At 46.5% G+C, this 16,354-nt stretch overlaps 1 protein-coding gene across 1 annotated transcript in view; it reads left to right on the top strand.

Moving 5' to 3' along the window:
- Positions 1 to 319: 319 nt before the first annotated feature.
- CACHD1 (cache domain containing 1) overlaps positions 320 to 16,354 on the top strand; it is a gene marked incomplete at its 3' end in the record, with an annotated part of 109,946 nt that continues 93,911 nt past the window's right edge. The window contains exon 1 of the mRNA XM_080624064.1: positions 320 to 532. Coding sequence (XP_080480190.1) covers positions 329 to 532 — 204 coding nt within the window. The 5' untranslated portion in view covers positions 320 to 328. The remainder of the gene's footprint in view (positions 533 to 16,354) is intronic.

Below are 16,354 nucleotides of genomic sequence, written 5' to 3'. Positions count from 1 at the left end.
TCGGAGCTGCCCCCGCCCGTAGCGCGGCGGCACCAGACGCCTCCCTCTCCGCGCGGCGCCTCCGCTCCCGGCCCCGCCGCTCCCGCTCCTCCTCCGCTCCGCAGTTTGCGTCTCTCCAGTCGCCGCCGCTCTTCAGTGAGCGGCGGGGCCGCGGCGCGCAGTGTGCCCCGGAGCCGGGCTCCCAGCCCGCCGAGCCGCCGCCGTCCCCCTGCATGGCGGCCGCCCCGCAGCCCTAAGCCGGGGCCCGGGGGAAGGCGGTGCGGGAGTCGCCGGGGGCGGGTTGGAAGTGGCCCGGAGGCGGTGCCCGCGGCTCTCCCGCCGCGGCAGCATGGCGCGGGGCGGTGGGCGGCTGGAGGCCGCTGCCCGGGGCCGCCGCCCGCGGGGTCGGGGTGCGCTCGGCCTGCTCTCCCTGGCGCTGCTCTGCGCGCTGGGAGCCGCCGAGGCCGAGTTCTCCATCCTGGACGAGGCGCAAGTTCTGGCCGCGCAGATGAGGACGCTCGCCACCGAGGAGCTGGGGGTCGTCACCATGCAGGTACGGCCTCGCCTGGTTTTCGCTCCGTCCCTGCTCCCCTCCCTCCTCCACACGCTCTTCCCGGTTCCTGTTTTGCCCTTTCTTCCTTCATTCCTCTCTGTTTCCCCCTCACAACTCGCCCTCTCTCCCGGTTCTTTTCTTCTTTGCGAACTTTCCCTCCCCCTGGTGAGGGGCCGCGGCTCCCCGGCCGCGCTCCCCTCAGCACCCTGCGGCTCCGCTGAGGAGAAGGAGCGGGCCGGGGGGGAAGCCGCCGGACTCCCGTTTTGTTTGTAACTTACACAATAGAAACGGGCAGAAAACGCCTCCCCCAGAAGTCCTGAAGGTTGGTTTTTAGCGCAGGGGTCCGATCCCGGCCTTGGGGGTGACTGCGGGGTCGTGGCTCGGTGCTAAACCTGCCCCCAGCCCCAGCATCCATCCCTGTGCCTGCTGGACAGGAGCCACGATGAGTCCAGTCTTGTCCCAAAACGCTCCGATCGGGATAAAGAAACGCTTCCCTGCCGGGGAGTGCGTTAGGACAAGTATAGTCAGATGCTGTAGTGCGTTTCGGTCTTGGGGTGAAGGTGGGAATGGGGAATTGTTTGCGTCTCAGCCTTAGAAGTGCACTTTAACGGGGTGTTTGTGTGGGGACTGGTGGTTCTTGCTGGGTGAGCTGGTACCTGCGTTACAACCATCGGCTCTCTGGGGAGGAAAAGTGAAATCAGATCCCAAGCGGCTTCCCGGGGAAGGTACGGTCAGTAGCAAATGCGGTTTTAAAAGCCGTCCCAACTGAAAAGGAGACACTTTCATAGGAGCAGCAGGGGTCTCTACCCAAATGGCCTTTTATCTTCTCTAAACTGGCTTCATTCTCTCACCTCTGAAGCATCATTGTGTTAGCCGACCTCCTAGGGCTGCGTTTTGTCCGGGGAAACACTGAGCTGTCTCTTGTCCCTCATGCTAAGAAGACGTGGATTTAAATGACTTCACTTAACAAGGTAGATTATTGATGTACTGAATTCAAGGAAGTCACTTTTTTCCCTGTCGCTGTGCATATGCATGTATGTATTTCCTTCAAAAGGTATGAGCATAATGCTGTAACTGGTGGAGTCTCTGGTTAATGCAAATTAAGTCAGTATAATTGCCTTGCTAAATCTGTTGCTGGTGTTAAAAAAGCCCTAATTCGAGCAGCTCTGCGCATACTGTCTTTAAAACAGCAACTCACAAATTCACGTTGTTACCTTGCTGTGTTACACTAGCCAACCATAGGATGAGCCAGGCTTTCTTCCCAAGAAGATGATACCAATGATAACAAACTCGTGAACAACCTGGGTGCCAATGCACAGCAATGCAGATAATGTTCAAACTGAGTTTACTATTAGTTGGATATATAAGGCCCCAAAGTAATTTCATGCGGTGAAACCGGTAGTTAAACTCTGAAAACCCTTTTCATAACTGAGCTCTATTTTTATATGCTTAATATTTTGGCTGTCTTAACTCCCATCAAGCTAATGCTCGGCCTGTCCTTTGCTCTCCCCTGTAACATTATTACAGCTGTTTAAGATTAAAACCCGGTGGGAACAAACCTCCCCTGATTTTAGAAGCTTCTTTGCCGACCTCCTACAGTAGAACAAAAAATGTTATGACATGTGTCACTGCAGCCCGTGCTTCTCATTTGATTTTAGGGTAGGAGTTCCCCGACCCTGCTCAGGCAGGGCTGGGTGTAGCTGGCACAGAATTAAATGCCCTTTTCTCTGTGCATGAGGCTGTTGGTGCTGGGTGGTGGCTTGCTTGTGCTACAGGACTATTGGTGCAGTGGGGGTATTTGGGGTGATGCAGGCAGATGCCATGGCAGGGCTGTGCCTGGGCAGAAAGGATGAGAAAGAAGAAGAACGAGAATGATTTTGGGTTTTAATTGGGTTTAAATCAAGGGGTGTTGTTGGGTTTACCATGGTGACAGGCCCCAAATCAGGACCTGGTGAGAGGAAGTTGTGGTAGCAAGAGGAAGGATTAATACCCGACTATTCGGGAGCTGCGGTTTTATTTAGCTTCATAAACTGTAGAGGAGGAAGAGGCAGGATTTAACACTTCCCTTGCATGCTCTCTTCATGCTTTGGTCCTTGCCAGTTGTCTGCACATCCTGGTAATAGGCAGGAGGAGGTGCCGCCAGCTGCTGGAGCGGGACGCGTCTGTGGGAGAGGGCTTTGGAGGAAGGGTAAGTCTGGGCTGGAGGAAGCATCCAATGAGTGAACGAGCAGGTGGAAAGACTTCAGTAGAGTGAAGGTGAGAGGTTGGTTTGGGTGTGTTTCCAGCCTGGAAAAAGAGGAAATTGTAGACACAGCCTCCATAAATGCAGGAAGGGAGGATGAGGTGGAGCCTCCAGAGCGGGCACTAGAGGAGCAAGTAGAAGAGGTAAGAGGAGAACCATGGTATTTGTGAGCCTTAAATGCTTGTGGAAAGGGGTAGACAGTAACATGTATGGAAGTTGGGAGATAGAAAAGGAATTAGATTTCTGCAGGAGCAGCCATCAGTGCTATCAATGAGATTTGTCTCCTCCACGCGGTATCTGCTTCCTGCGATACATTCTTCCACCAGTGTTTTATGTCATTAGTCCAACAGCAAGAAGGACTTTGTGGTTTTAATCAAATCATGTTGTTCCGCATTCTTGAGAGGAATGAAGTGCGTATTTATCCACTTCGGAACACGTAGGCTGAAGGTACAAGAAGAGCAAGGATGAGAGATTTGTGATGCCAGCATCAGCCTCACAGTTGTTTTTGGCACTCACACCACAGCTTTCTGTTTATAGGCACTTGCATGAGTGCATTATCTGACTATTACCTTAAGTAATGCTTTTTCTCGCCTGTCTGAGTGCTCTGATTTCATGCATAATTTTATTCCTTGAATGGTACTGCACAGAGCAGCTGAGGATAGTGTAATGTAGGTGACAACTTATGAGATGCATCATTTGCAGAAATTTGCAGTTTCTTATTGAAGTTTCAAATTAGAATATCCACATTTGTATCATAAGTAGTATTCACTCAGTGAGAACATATTTTAGGTGCTGCAGGTAGAAGGTTCCTGTGTGTTACTGTCCTCAGTGTCATTTTCTCCTGTGCATTACTGTTACTTGTGTGTCTGTGTGTTACTATCCTGGGTGTTACGTCTCCAGGAGTGGTGAAATATAGAAAGCTCGTTGATTGTTCAACTTCCTCTATTACACCAATCAATTATTGTTCCCACCTCCAAGGAGAAGCTGCTGGTTTGTGGTGGGTGTTGTTCCTGTAGTAGGACACAGGTACTGTATCTACAGGCACCCATCACCGTTACCTTCTCTTTTTGTTTGCTAGAGCATGTGTCGACAGCACTCGTATCATTACAGGGAGCAGCTTTTGGCAGCAGGCTGCATCCCTGGAAGAGGGAGTGCAATCACATCTCCACTTGCCAGTCTGAGCAACCGTAATACTTGTCATTACTCAGTAGACTGTATCTTAAATAGCCTGATATAATTTACAGAGGAGCTGGAGCTTGGTCAATGGGTAGCTTGCGTGACAGTCCTGCAATGTATTTTCCTGTGCAGAGCTGGCACTCAGCAGCAGTTAAAAGCTCAGCATCCCTTTATACTAAAATTAAAACTAAATTGGTGGTTGTGGCATGACCTATCTGCTGCTAGAGTTTCACCATCCCTCTTACCTGGCTCTGCTGATCCTGGCTTGTGACCTCGTTGAAATTACAGAGTAGGTTGTTGGTTCAAACCACTGAAATTCTTTGGTTGGGAGGCAAAGGCAGGAAAAGCATAAATCAGAACTTTTGTGAGGGTTTTGTTTGGTTTTGGCCAGGTTTAACCCTTTAAAGCTGCAGGGAGTGTCCAAGGTGAGCGCTATTTTTTGATAGTGTGGGGCAAGGCAACATTTCCACCTCCAAAACAGGGGATAACACTTGCATCGAGAGTTGAAAGGATTAAGCAATGCTTTGAAGATGAAAAGCATTAAGTGCTTCTATAACTTTCAAAATGCATGTTGACATTTCTAGCCAGATAGTAACAAAACTTACAGGCCCAGAGGGCCTTGGATGTTTTTGAAGGCAGCTCTGCCATCTTAATCCTTTACACTGACTCCGTGAAGGAAGCACAGTCCTTTGTCATTGTCTGCTACTGCTCTTGGAGCTTGGAAGCAAAAACTCAGGCATGTTGGATCTGAAAACAAGAGTTTGCTGGTTGTTTTTTTTCCTCTTTGGGTTGGTGGTTGTGTTTTTTAATCATATTGATACTTGCTCAGGTGATGTTGTGATGTGTAAAATAGCAAACAGCACAGTACAAGCTTCTCCAGGTTAATTGAAAAGCATATTATTTACTTGTTTGACTAATAACTTCTCTGGCCAGATGTTTCTGAAGAAGCACAGATTGTGCACAGACCACAGTGACACAGAGATGGGGAGGTGTCCAGGGAGGAATCTCTGCTGCCATTGTTCTGGGAAATCCACACTCTTTGAAGATTTTTGGGTGATGGCGGAGAGTTGCAGTCATCAGAACTGTTCGTTTATTTAATCCCTTTGAAAACAGACACTGATAGACTACAGTATTTTTTCCCTAATGGGATGGTCTTGTGGCTAATGGCTGGAATTATGTCTTAGAAGAGAGAAATCCCGTTTTGAGCTGCTCTGAGCACCATTTGAGATGCCAAAACTGGGAGCTTCCCACATTTCCCTGCTGCTTTCTGTGGGTATTTACAAATAAATCTGTTGGTGACTGCAAGGTGCTTCCTCGATGTACAGCACTGGGTCTGAAGCCTGGAGCTCTGTGGATCCTCAACTACACAGCAGCAGAGAAAACTGCTTCCTTTTTCTTGTTTTTCCTTTTGTTTTCAGGTTGTTGCCAGCTTGCGAAGCTGAAATACAATAGAAAAATGTAAGTAAGGAAGGCTGATAAATATTTGACTCTATCTTTTTTTCTTTTAATTATTATTTGGCAGTAGTGTGCACTTCAGTGATAATTACAGAGTAGAAACCAGTGGAGTAAGCCCTCATCTCTTTTACATGATTAAATCTTGGTTTGAATCCAGCTGCAGCAGCCTCGTTCAAGGAGCTCTGAAAGCCCAAGTGTGCAGCAATTTTTCATCCTGTTCCACATGGATTCTTAGGGCTTTTTTTCCTGACATAAAACAGTTCAGAAAGACAGGAGAGATCCTGGTGGAAGGGCAGGGAAATGGCTGCACGTAGGAGACAGAATGTGAATTTTTAATTAGGCTTTGAGTTGTTTCTTCAAAGCACGAGGACATTGTTAGGATGTAAGTCATGTTGCATTAGCACAGACTGACATTTCACTTCAAACAGGAGGAAGGCAGCTGTCCTGTGCAGATAAAAGTTGCCGAGCATAGTGCAGCAAGGTGGAATGGCAGATAATTACTTGTCCCCTGCACTGCTGTGACCAAGGACCCTGCCAGTCGTGGCAGGGACAGGAGGGGTTATTAGCAGCAAGAAATCCACGTACGCTGTGAAGTGATTGGGAATCTCTCGGCTGTGGCAGGGCTGATAACACATGTGTTAAGAAGGTGCAAAAGTAAATGTAGAATGTGTTAGCCCACCTTTCTCTTGGCTTAATTCAGCTGAGGAGGACTGGTTCAGTGCCTGACAGCTGAACGTAGCAGAGAGGCTGATCTGCTGCCGGCAGCTTGGCCAGGGAGCAGAGAGGGGGAAATGGAATGCTTGTTGCCAAATAACATCGAGTGCTTCGCCTTCCTTCAGACAGAAAGGCACAATGTGTTTGAGAATGGAAGGAAATGTGAAGTATTAAAAGGAACTGGATGATCTTAAGGTCCTTTCCAACTCTAACTATTCTATGGTTCTATGATTTGTGTGTGTGTGTGTTTACCAGGTATTCTTTTATGTGTGTGGATAAAAGGAAGGGTTAGCAGATTATTCTTTGTTTGTCAGACTGGTTTGGGTTGGGAGGGACCTTAAAGCTCATCCAGTTCCAACCCCCTGCCATGGGCAGGGGTGCCTTCTACTAGAGCAGGTTGCTCCAAGCCTCATCCAAACTTACTGTTAAACAGTAGTAGTATTGGTGCTTGTTTAACAATGACTGTTTTCAGTTCATCAATTATTGGTGAAAAACTGGCAAAGAAACTATTGGAGCCTTGTCAGCTCAGTACCCTCGTGTGGAAGTGCCCAGCAATGAGGAGGTACCCCAGACTGCTCCATGGTTTGGCTTGCTCATGGTTGAGATATAGGACTGCCCAAGTGTGAGTCTGGCTCCTGGTGAAGCCAAGCCTGGGAATGGCAATGCTTTGTGGATCAGAGCTTATGGGAGCTTTGCTGGGGACTTAAAGGATTGGCTAATGTCCCAGGAGTGATATTTTTTGTATGTAGTTGAATAAGAAAATACCTACTTCTGGTCTTTTTTCCTGTTTTCTTGTACATGGATAATTACTTACACTTAATTTTTTAAGCTGTACTTGTTTGATTATATCAGCCTTTGTTTTGTATATCAGAAATTCTGCTGAGGTTTTGGCTAACAGCTCCACTATCTCTTGTGTCACAGGCTTAATGCAGAATAAAGGGTAAAATGATCAAGTATGAGGGACTGCATTCTGCAGTCATTGTTTTCCTGTTGTATATTGTTGCTCAATAACATGCAGTGTTAATGAAATCTGGACGGATTTCCTTGTGCTCTCTTTCCCATGGAAAACAGAATTTAACACCATCGATGCTGACCCAGTGTCTGTTGTGAAGACATGCCTTTTCTGATATAAACCAGAGTGCACATGAAATCATGGCTTGAATCTTGCATTATGTGTATTCTTCCCCAGTACAGATTTCTGTATGATTCCATGTGTCTAATTTAGCAGAGTAAATCTGAGTTGAGTTTGAAATGATGATGGTGCCACAAGTCAATGATACCCGTTTCCAACCCCATGAAAAGTTTTAATGGACCCACTTTATCAACTGCCTGTAAAGCCTCTGTAGTCTCCCATGTGATGTGGCAAAAGTAGATTTGCACAACTACAATCATTAGTAAAACCAACCTGTTACATCTCCCTTTACCAGCTCCTCAGCCAGAAGCAGCTGATAAACCCAGCTTCTCACTAGTGCTGCTTCTCTTCGGGCACACGGTTTTACTCAACTTTGACAATGTGATTTGAAGCTGCAACCACTCTATTAGAGCAGAAAAGCCCTGACACCTCTGAGGAAAGCTGTAATTTCACTTCCAGCATTTCTGTGGAGCTGTCTGGCCAGTGCTCTCCGTCTGGTTTTGGCCATCTTTTGCACGTACTTCTGCGATGCAGAAGGAGTTTTTGGCTACACTTGTGATCATCGCAGGTGGGAATGAGGCCAAGGGAAAAGGCTTTAAAATAGACACATCTGGAAGTTGCCATAAAGTTTCTAGAAGCTGGGATGCCTTAAGCAGTAGTCCTTGTGTAGGGTTATGTGAGTAGTTTTATGCTGCTTTCTGTGCATTTCAGACCAGATTGCACGTGAAAGTAAGTTCTGCTTAATGGTGGTGATATGATGGTACCACACCAAAGGGATTAGGTACCCCCATGACTACGCTGTCTCTGGTTTAGTCCCTGCTTCTCTTGCTTTCAGCGCAGGAAGTATTAGAAGTATTTCCTCTTGGGCCGTACTTTCACCTCAGGAGTAATATCGAACAAAACCTGGGAGGTGTTTGTGGTGATGGGGTGGAGGGGAGAAGGGACAGACCCAAAAATAGCTATATTGGGAGCCTGTTTGCCTGGAGCAAGTCCAGGCTCTGAGCCAAGGCTGGAAAGAGCTTCCCAGCCCTTGGGAACTTGTTTGAAAATAAAGGACCCCCAAATTGTGCAGTTCAGGAGCGTAAGATTTTATCACAGCAAACCCTCCTTTGGTGTGAGGCTAGCATTTGGTACTGAAATGGATGGCAAGTTAGCAAAACATCTGGGTTTTAACCAAATAAGCAGCAACCTTCACCAGTTCTTCCCTAGAAGCCACATTAGCACAAGGAAGATCAGCTATAGGATCCCTACAGGCTTGCGATCATTTTCCCATACCACGTGAGAGTGGATGGGGATGAAAACTGGTGGAATAGTGCTACAGCTGCAGGGAGAGGTGTTCAGCAGCATCCAGATGACAGCGTGGCCAGTGCTGACAGCAGAGTTGTTCCTGGCCAGGGACCATTCTGTATCTGCTGTGTATCAGGTAGTGTGTGACAGGGTGGGATGGTTCAGTAAATTGGTGCATTCCAAACCTGGCTGCTGCTTCGGGAACGGGAGAAAGCCCAAGTCCTTGGCAGAGACCAGTCGTGTCTGACTTGCACTAGTACTATTTTGCCTCCAAGCACTAGAAGAGGAACAACAAATTGTGTGCTGCTTTTTGGGCTGCAGTAGATGCTGAGATGTTGTGTGTGTTGGCAAGCATCAGGTGAGGAATGATTTTTGGGAATCTTTTACAACAGGCTCCTTGGTTTGGCTACAGAGGTGTGCATGTGGGAGCAATATGAAGTTTGCCTGGAGTGTTTGCTTTCAGTGGTAGCCTAACCAGTGCAAATCAACCCATGGGCAAATGCTGATGGAAGATTCGTACAGAAGAAGGTAATTTTTCTTGTTTTGCTCATGGTCAGTGAACTGGCGGATTCTTTCCCCTTGCTTTTCCCAATATGGAATTTGGGGTTTCTGACTTGGATTTTGGAGATCTAAACACCATTTGTGGAGGAAAAGAAAGCAGCAGGGTCTCTCATCATTGCAAGGAGTGTAAAACGGAGGAGGAAGGGCCACCACAACTCAGGGATCCTAAATTGTGGCTCAGTGTTTTGTTAGGAAGTGGGTGCACTGGCTGCAGGTGCCACTTCAGCTGACAACAGCCGGCATCGTCAAGCGGGAGACACAAAGAATTGTGTGCAATGGGAATTCCTTCCTTATCTTTCGTTTCTTTTGCCAGTGGCTATTCAGGACTGCCAGGTGTGATGTGGGATTTATTCCCTTGGTCTGGCTCGGAGGAGGAAACGATTTACAGGGAAAACTGCACTTTGGTGCAGGTGGAAGGATGGGAATAAGGACTGGGGATGGCTCGGGTGTCACCCTATCCAGCAGTGCTCAGGAGGCTGTTTCAAACTATGTATTTCAGAGATCTTTGCTTGGTTAGATTAAAATTAGTAGCGTTATTCCTGGATACTCGGTCTCTGATATCTGCTTGTCATGATTTAAAAAAAGGCAGGTTAATATTCAAATACATTGCAGGAAAGTTTCATTGCATTGAAACTTCAAGCCTTTTTAGCTCTTGGTTTAGCATCCCTCCCCATGGCAGAGGGTTGGAACTGGATGATCTCAAGGTCCTTTCCAACTCAAACCATTCTATGATTCTATGCTTAGGTTGAAAATACAAAGCTAACATCACTTATGTAGCCTGCCTTATCCTGTGAGGTACTGCCCAGTAGCGTGATTTGGGGAAAAATGAGGTCTATTTTTCATTTTGGGTTGAAATGAAGCTATAATTTAAGATGATGCCATTCTGTCTGTTTAGAATCCTGCTGGTGTGTTTTCAGTAGCTGCTCTGAGGGAAGTGCTTGATAGGAATGACTGTTTATATCTGTTTGGTAGGAAACTGAATCTAATGAATTTCAAAGTCCTGATTCACCGTGATGTCACATAAAAGTGATTTTACCTCTCCCTTCATATTTATGCATTTATTCAGGAAGTTGTTGACTGTAAGGCTAGAAATACATTTAAAAAAGTATGTGCTGGGAACTATAAGCTCAGTCTTTGAAACGCTGCTTTTTCATAGGAATCCAAGAATAGAAAGCCTCCAAAAATAAATGAAACCCAACATACATTGCCATGGGTTTTGGTGCTTGGAATGGAGGATTTCTCTTTGAGAAGCAGAGGTGCAGTGGCTATTTTGAGAAGGAAAGACTTGGAGTCAGGATGAAAAGAGTGCAGACCTGCTATGTGAAGGCTCATTTGAAAAGCAAGTGAGTCGTCTGGATGATTTAATAGGGCCTGAAAATTCCTGCTAGAGAAGAAAAAGAAGCAGCTGGAAAAGGATAATGCATTTATAATTAAAAATGACTGTAGAAAATGACTGTAGAGAAATGCATTGTTTGGGGATTTTGAGCAACCTGCTCTAGTGAAAGGTGTCTCTGCCAGCGGCAGGGGGTTGGAATTGGATGAGCTTTAAGGTCCCTCCAACCCAAACCAGTCTGGGATTCTATGAGTCTTTTGAAAGCCAACCGTCTCCTGGGCTGCATCAAGAGCAACGTGACCAGCAGGTCGAAGGAGGTGATCCTGCCCCTCTGCTCTGCTCTCGTGAGACCTCACTTGGAGCATTGTGTGCAGTTCTGGTGTCCTCAACATAAAAAGGACATGGAACTGTTGGAACAAGTCCAGAGGAGGCCACGAGGATGATCAGGGGCTGGAACACCTCCTGTATGGAGACAGGCTGAGAAAGTTGGGGCTGTTCAGGCTGGGGAAGAGAAGGCTGCGTGGAGACCTCAGAGCAGCTTCCAGTATCTGAAGGGGGTCTACAAGGATGCTGGGGATGGACTCTTCATCAGGGCCTGCAGTGACAGGAGAAGGGGTAACGGGTTCAAACTGAAACAGGGGAAGTTTAGATTGGATCTAAGGAAGAAATTCTTTACTGTGAGGGTGGTGAGGCACTGGAATGGGTTGCCCAGGGAGGTTGTGAATGCTCCATCCTTGGCAGTGTTCAAGGCCAGGTTGGATGAGGCCTTGGGTGGCCTGGTTTAGTGTGAGGTGTCCCTGCCCATGGCAGGGGGGTTGGAACTGGATGATCTTAAGGTCCTTTCCAACCCTAACTGCTCTATGATTCTGTGAAAATGTAGTGAAGGCTGTTGTCCCCTTCAAGCCAAGTCAGATAAGAACTACTTTGCTAGATCATAGAACGTATATCCAGTGTAGGTCAGGATTATTCCAGGCTTTTACCTGTTTTTTATGAATCCACATCTTGGTGCAGCTTGCATACAAAATAAAATTATTGTGTGTTCAAGGCCTTTGACCCTGAACCTTGACTCACTGGGAAGTGCAGGGGATTCCCATGAAGTTGTACTTTGGACTCTCTTGTGCAGACCAAAGGTGGAGCAGAGCTGGCTTCCAGTGTCGCTCCACCACTTCCTGAGCTCTATTTTGCTTGTTCTGTGTTGGTTTTGCTGTTTTGTCTCATGCTTTCCAGTACTATCAATGTCAGCATCAGAAGAGCACTTTGCCCTCCTCTGCACGATGAGGTGGTTGGTTCTCAGCTCTGATGTGGCAGATGGACGCTTCCCTCCGATCAGCACAAGAAATAACGCAATTGTAACAGACTCCAGATATTTTGTGCTTGGTGGAAGGTATCCCTGTGGGACTGGCGGGGAGCTGGATGGATGCCTAAGGGCTGCTAATGCAGAGAGCTGATGTGCAGAGCACTGCCTGCATGACAAACCCAGCGGTGTTGCAAACACCCGCTCTTCCTCTGTGTCTGCATTGAGGAGCTGGATGAGGGTTTGCCACTGCCGCCAGCAGATGACATTTCATTTCCATACTGGAATCAGATTCACAGCCTTTTTGGGATTCTTGCTCTGAAAGAAGGTTAGAACTAATATTAGCATCAGGCTCTAAGTCTGATCATCTGCATGCCCAGAAATATGTTTAAACTATTAAAGCCTTAGTATGGAAGCTGGGCTGGCAGCATGGCTTGCTGCAGGTCCTGCAAATGATGGTATGTGAAGCTGGCTTTTAGCCATACCCACGCTGGTGAAGATTGTCAACTTGTGGCCTTGCTTTGATGCAGAAAGGAAAAAAGGTTCTTTTTTTCCCCCCTTACCTCTCAATGGACAGAAACTATCTTGCTTTCTCCCAAGGCTGTCAGGAATGTATATCTACCTGACTTAGTTATTCAAAATCTTGGGAGATGCTGAGCCCAATGGCAAAAGAAAGGGAAGAAAAAGATGTAGAAAAGGGTGCAATGGAGAAAGTGGATGAAGTGGCTGTTCACCGCTTTGGTTTTGATGAGAGCAGGAGCAAATGCTCAGGGATGGCAGCTCCCCAGTTCCTGCTGATGCCACGAGGAAAGAGCAGTTTCCAATCAAATTTTATCTTATTTATTCTTTTTAACTACCTGGTTGCCCTCTGAGCATCGTGTTTGTGCAGGTCAGGGCTTGGACCATCCTTTCTGGTTTACCCCTGAGCAGTACCAAAGGCAGAGCAGTCATAGTCTGAGGTCCCTCTGTGTCACTAAGTAGAGAAATGAAAGCATTGAAACATTAAATAGAGCTTTGGCTGGCATTGCGGGGACCAGACCTATTTGAGTGTTACTGCAGAGGAGCTGTGAACCATTCCTAGCTACTCATTTTAAACCCCACTTTTCTAGTAATAGACTTGAAAATCTTATTGTGCAGTCGAGTTAGTGACTGAGTCTTCACTTTATAATCTCTTTATAAAAATGTATGCACATTAACAGGACGTATTTAATAGACATACTGCCTAGATGAAAGGGCGCTTTGTGGAAGGAGGCTTTTGTGTCCTTTCTGGATCTCTCAGCAATTCCTGCCGAGCTTCCCAAGTCTGGCTGACACCGAGGGGCACAGGAAAAGACCTTCTCGCTTTCAGCTTGAATGGAGAATAATGGGGAGTGGGATGGGGTGGGGGAAGGAACCCCCTCCCTGGCGCTGGGGGATTGGTACAGGCACTCACCAGCCAAGCATTTAACACGTTCAGTTCTTCCTACCCCCAGCTGGGGTTTTGCATTTGCAATGAGCTCTGTGCTACCCTGGCAGCACAAGTGGGGCTGCGTCAAACAATAGCTGCTTCCCAGCCTGCTGACATTGAGACAACTTTTCTCAGCCCAGGTAGTCCCTTTAGTTCTGGTTTGGGCCACAGATCAGGTTTGTCTGTAATGGCCACTTACCACAACAGCATTGGATTACTTATTGATTTTTAAATTGAGATCTGATGTTAGTTTTCATTGTCTGTTCAACCTCTCAGCTGGATTTTGGGTATTACTTTTTTGTATGTGGTTCACCACAGATTCTTGGCGAGAAAGTGATTTTCTTTCTCAAAAGATAAGCTGCAGGGTCGTGTGTGTGTTTGGTTTGACCTGGCAGATGTCTTCATGTGAACAAGAATCTCATGAATCTTTATTCTGCCGCACATCTCATTCTTGTGGGCATCGAATTAAGTTTCCACTAGCAAAAAGAACTAAACTTTAACAAAACAGTTCTGAAGTTCTCTAATGAAGGTATCTCCTTTTGCAGTCACTGCTGATTCATGTGCTCTATAGGGGTACAAGGAGAGGTTGCGTCACCCTTAGGCCTATACAAGGACCGTAGAACGTGTGTTGCAGTTTGGAAACATCTGAGTGCGGATTCACAGAGAACATTAGTAACAAATAAAAGGGGGAGCGAAAAAAGCCACACACTTTTCATTAGGATGATAGAGCTGGAGAGATGCGATTGGTGTCCTTTGGAGTAAGGCTTCTAGTTTGCCTAGATGGGCTGTCCTTGGTGGGAAGGGTAGATGTATTCTGTGAGTTGAGTTAGCTCTTACTGGTTGCTGTGCAAATGCTGCTCATGTATTTCTAATATGAAGAGCTGGGACTGCTGGTGGCTGGGTGCCTCCAAACAGGTGTGTTGATAGCAGTAGCTCTTGCAGGGTACTTCACCTCTGCCTCTTGCCTTGGAGCCCAGTTGCCCATCTTCACCCTATTCCTTGATTTTGGTGTGGTCACAGTTCGAGACTCCATCACTTCATGAAAGAGCATAAGTTGGTCTGTGTCTGATTTGAGTTGAATGTCTGCAGGTTCCCCCAAAGGGTAAAGCACTGGCTTGTGTGGTGGCTGAGAGAGAAAGCTGAGGTTTACACCCAAGTACCTTTAAAGAGGATTGAAGGTATTAAACTGGAGGATGTCGCAATAGGAACATGCATTGCCAAAGTGAATCAGGGGTGAAAGGCAGTGAGCTGGGCTCTCCCTGTGTTCCTGCATGACTTGAAGACACTTCTTGCCTTAGGAGAAACCAAGCTATTATGCATTGATGGCTTTGTTCTAATTGAGAACTAAAAAGCTTTTAGAGACAAATCACTCAACACCTTTTTGACAGCTGCCCCAACAGGAACACGTCGGATTTCTCTGTATCAAACCAAATAAAGAGCCAACCTGCGTATTTTTTAATAAAGGCTTAATCCCTTTCTAGGTGTGCTTGTAAATGGGTGCATTCCGGGTACCGTGCACTTTGCTCAACCTCCTCTTGCCAAAGGAAAGCTCTCACATAAGCGATACCCCTGATTACTTCCTCCACTCAGAGGAGAACTGTCTTTCCCTGTTAGTCCACACATTTAACTCTGTTTAATGAAGTGCATTATGTGGGTGTATGTGCAACCTTATGGTATCTTTCTCTCTCCCTCTGGCAAAGGACTAAGTCATTCTTAAGTCTTTATCTATATTTACCACCCATCTTAAGGATAAAAGCTCCCCGGTTTGTGAGCTTTCCCTTAGTATTTCTTTTTAGCTTTGAGCACGACCTTTGCTTTCTGAGATAGAATGAACCTGGAATTTCTAAGAGCCTGTGGTTGTGGTGTGTTAATTTGAAGAAGAAACAGAGTTGTGTCCTGCAGGGTTCAGAAACTGGAGATGGCAGCGCTGGTTGCAGGAATCAGAAACTGGTAGTTTCCCCCATAATGTGGATATGCATATATTGACAGTTTTGTAACCCAGAGTGTCCCTGCTCCAAATTTCCCCTGATTAGAGTTCCTCAAAAACATGCCACTGTTAAAATGCTCACTTGGACTGTGACTCGTTTAGTAAATAACTGTGTGTTGTAAGGTGGAGCTGAGGTTTTACACTCAGAGCTTGTGGGAAAAATCCTTCCCTGTGAGGGTGCTGAGGCGCTGGCACAGGGTGCCCAGAGAAGCTGTGGCTGCCCCATCCCTGGCAGTGTTCAAGGCCAGGTTGGACACAGGGGCTTGGAGCAAGCTGCTCTAGTGGAAGGTGTCCCTGCCTGTGGCAGGGGTTGGAGCTGGATGAGCTCTAAGGTCCCTTCCAACCCAAACCAGGCTGGGATTCTACGAATTAAGTAATTTCAGGTTAAGATTAGCAGGAACTTCATCAGGAGCATGGAGCAGGGACTTCCCAGCAGTCACCCATGTAGCTACTTTATTGTAGCACCTTGCATGTGGCATCATGATAAATGTTCATGTTGTTAACATCATGCTAGTTTCAGATGAATATTATATGAACATCTCCCCTCGCACTGGCCCTTCCATGTGCGTGGGCTTCTTGCACAGATGTGATGTTCCCTGTAACCTGAAGCAGCTGGTTGAAATTCATCACATTTGTGAATTTGATGCCTTTTGTAAGGTTTTTTCACCAGTCAGGTGTGTCTCTTTTCTAATACTGATATTCAGCAAGCTTGAACTGCTTCTGCATAAGTTAGAGGTATTTGAGCTTATTAGTTTCTAAAAGGAGGTATTTGGAATAGATAAAGCACCTGAAACTTCTCTGGGTTGATTTCAGGCCCCTATGCAATTACCTAACACTTTTCTACCCTACTTGATAGTGAGATACGTGGAGAAACACAGTGTCTGCTGTACAGCAGTCCTGTGAACTATAAAAAGCCTCCATGTTCTGAAAGCTAGATGGATTCTCTTAAATTTTTCATTATTTCATTGCATATTTGCTGCAGGTTTTGTGTTCTTCACGTTTGATCTCCACTTTCTTTAGGGGAGAGGTGCACGTTGAATTGAAAATCAGGTTTCGGGTTTGTCAGATGAAGGTTTCTCGTGAAGAGCGGTATTTATTCCTTCTTTAATAGCCCCCGCGTGCTTTGCAGCCTGGGATAACAAGTCTTTTATTTTGTTTTCATCACAAACCCCCCACTATTATTGTTATTACTAT

Source organism: Psittacula echo, assembly GCF_963264785.1.
Source record: "Psittacula echo genome assembly, chromosome: 7".
NCBI classification, from domain to species: Eukaryota; Metazoa; Chordata; class Aves; order Psittaciformes; family Psittacidae; genus Psittacula; species Psittacula echo.
Note: the sequence above shows the minus strand (reverse complement) of the source record. Positions and strands in the feature narration are given on the sequence as shown.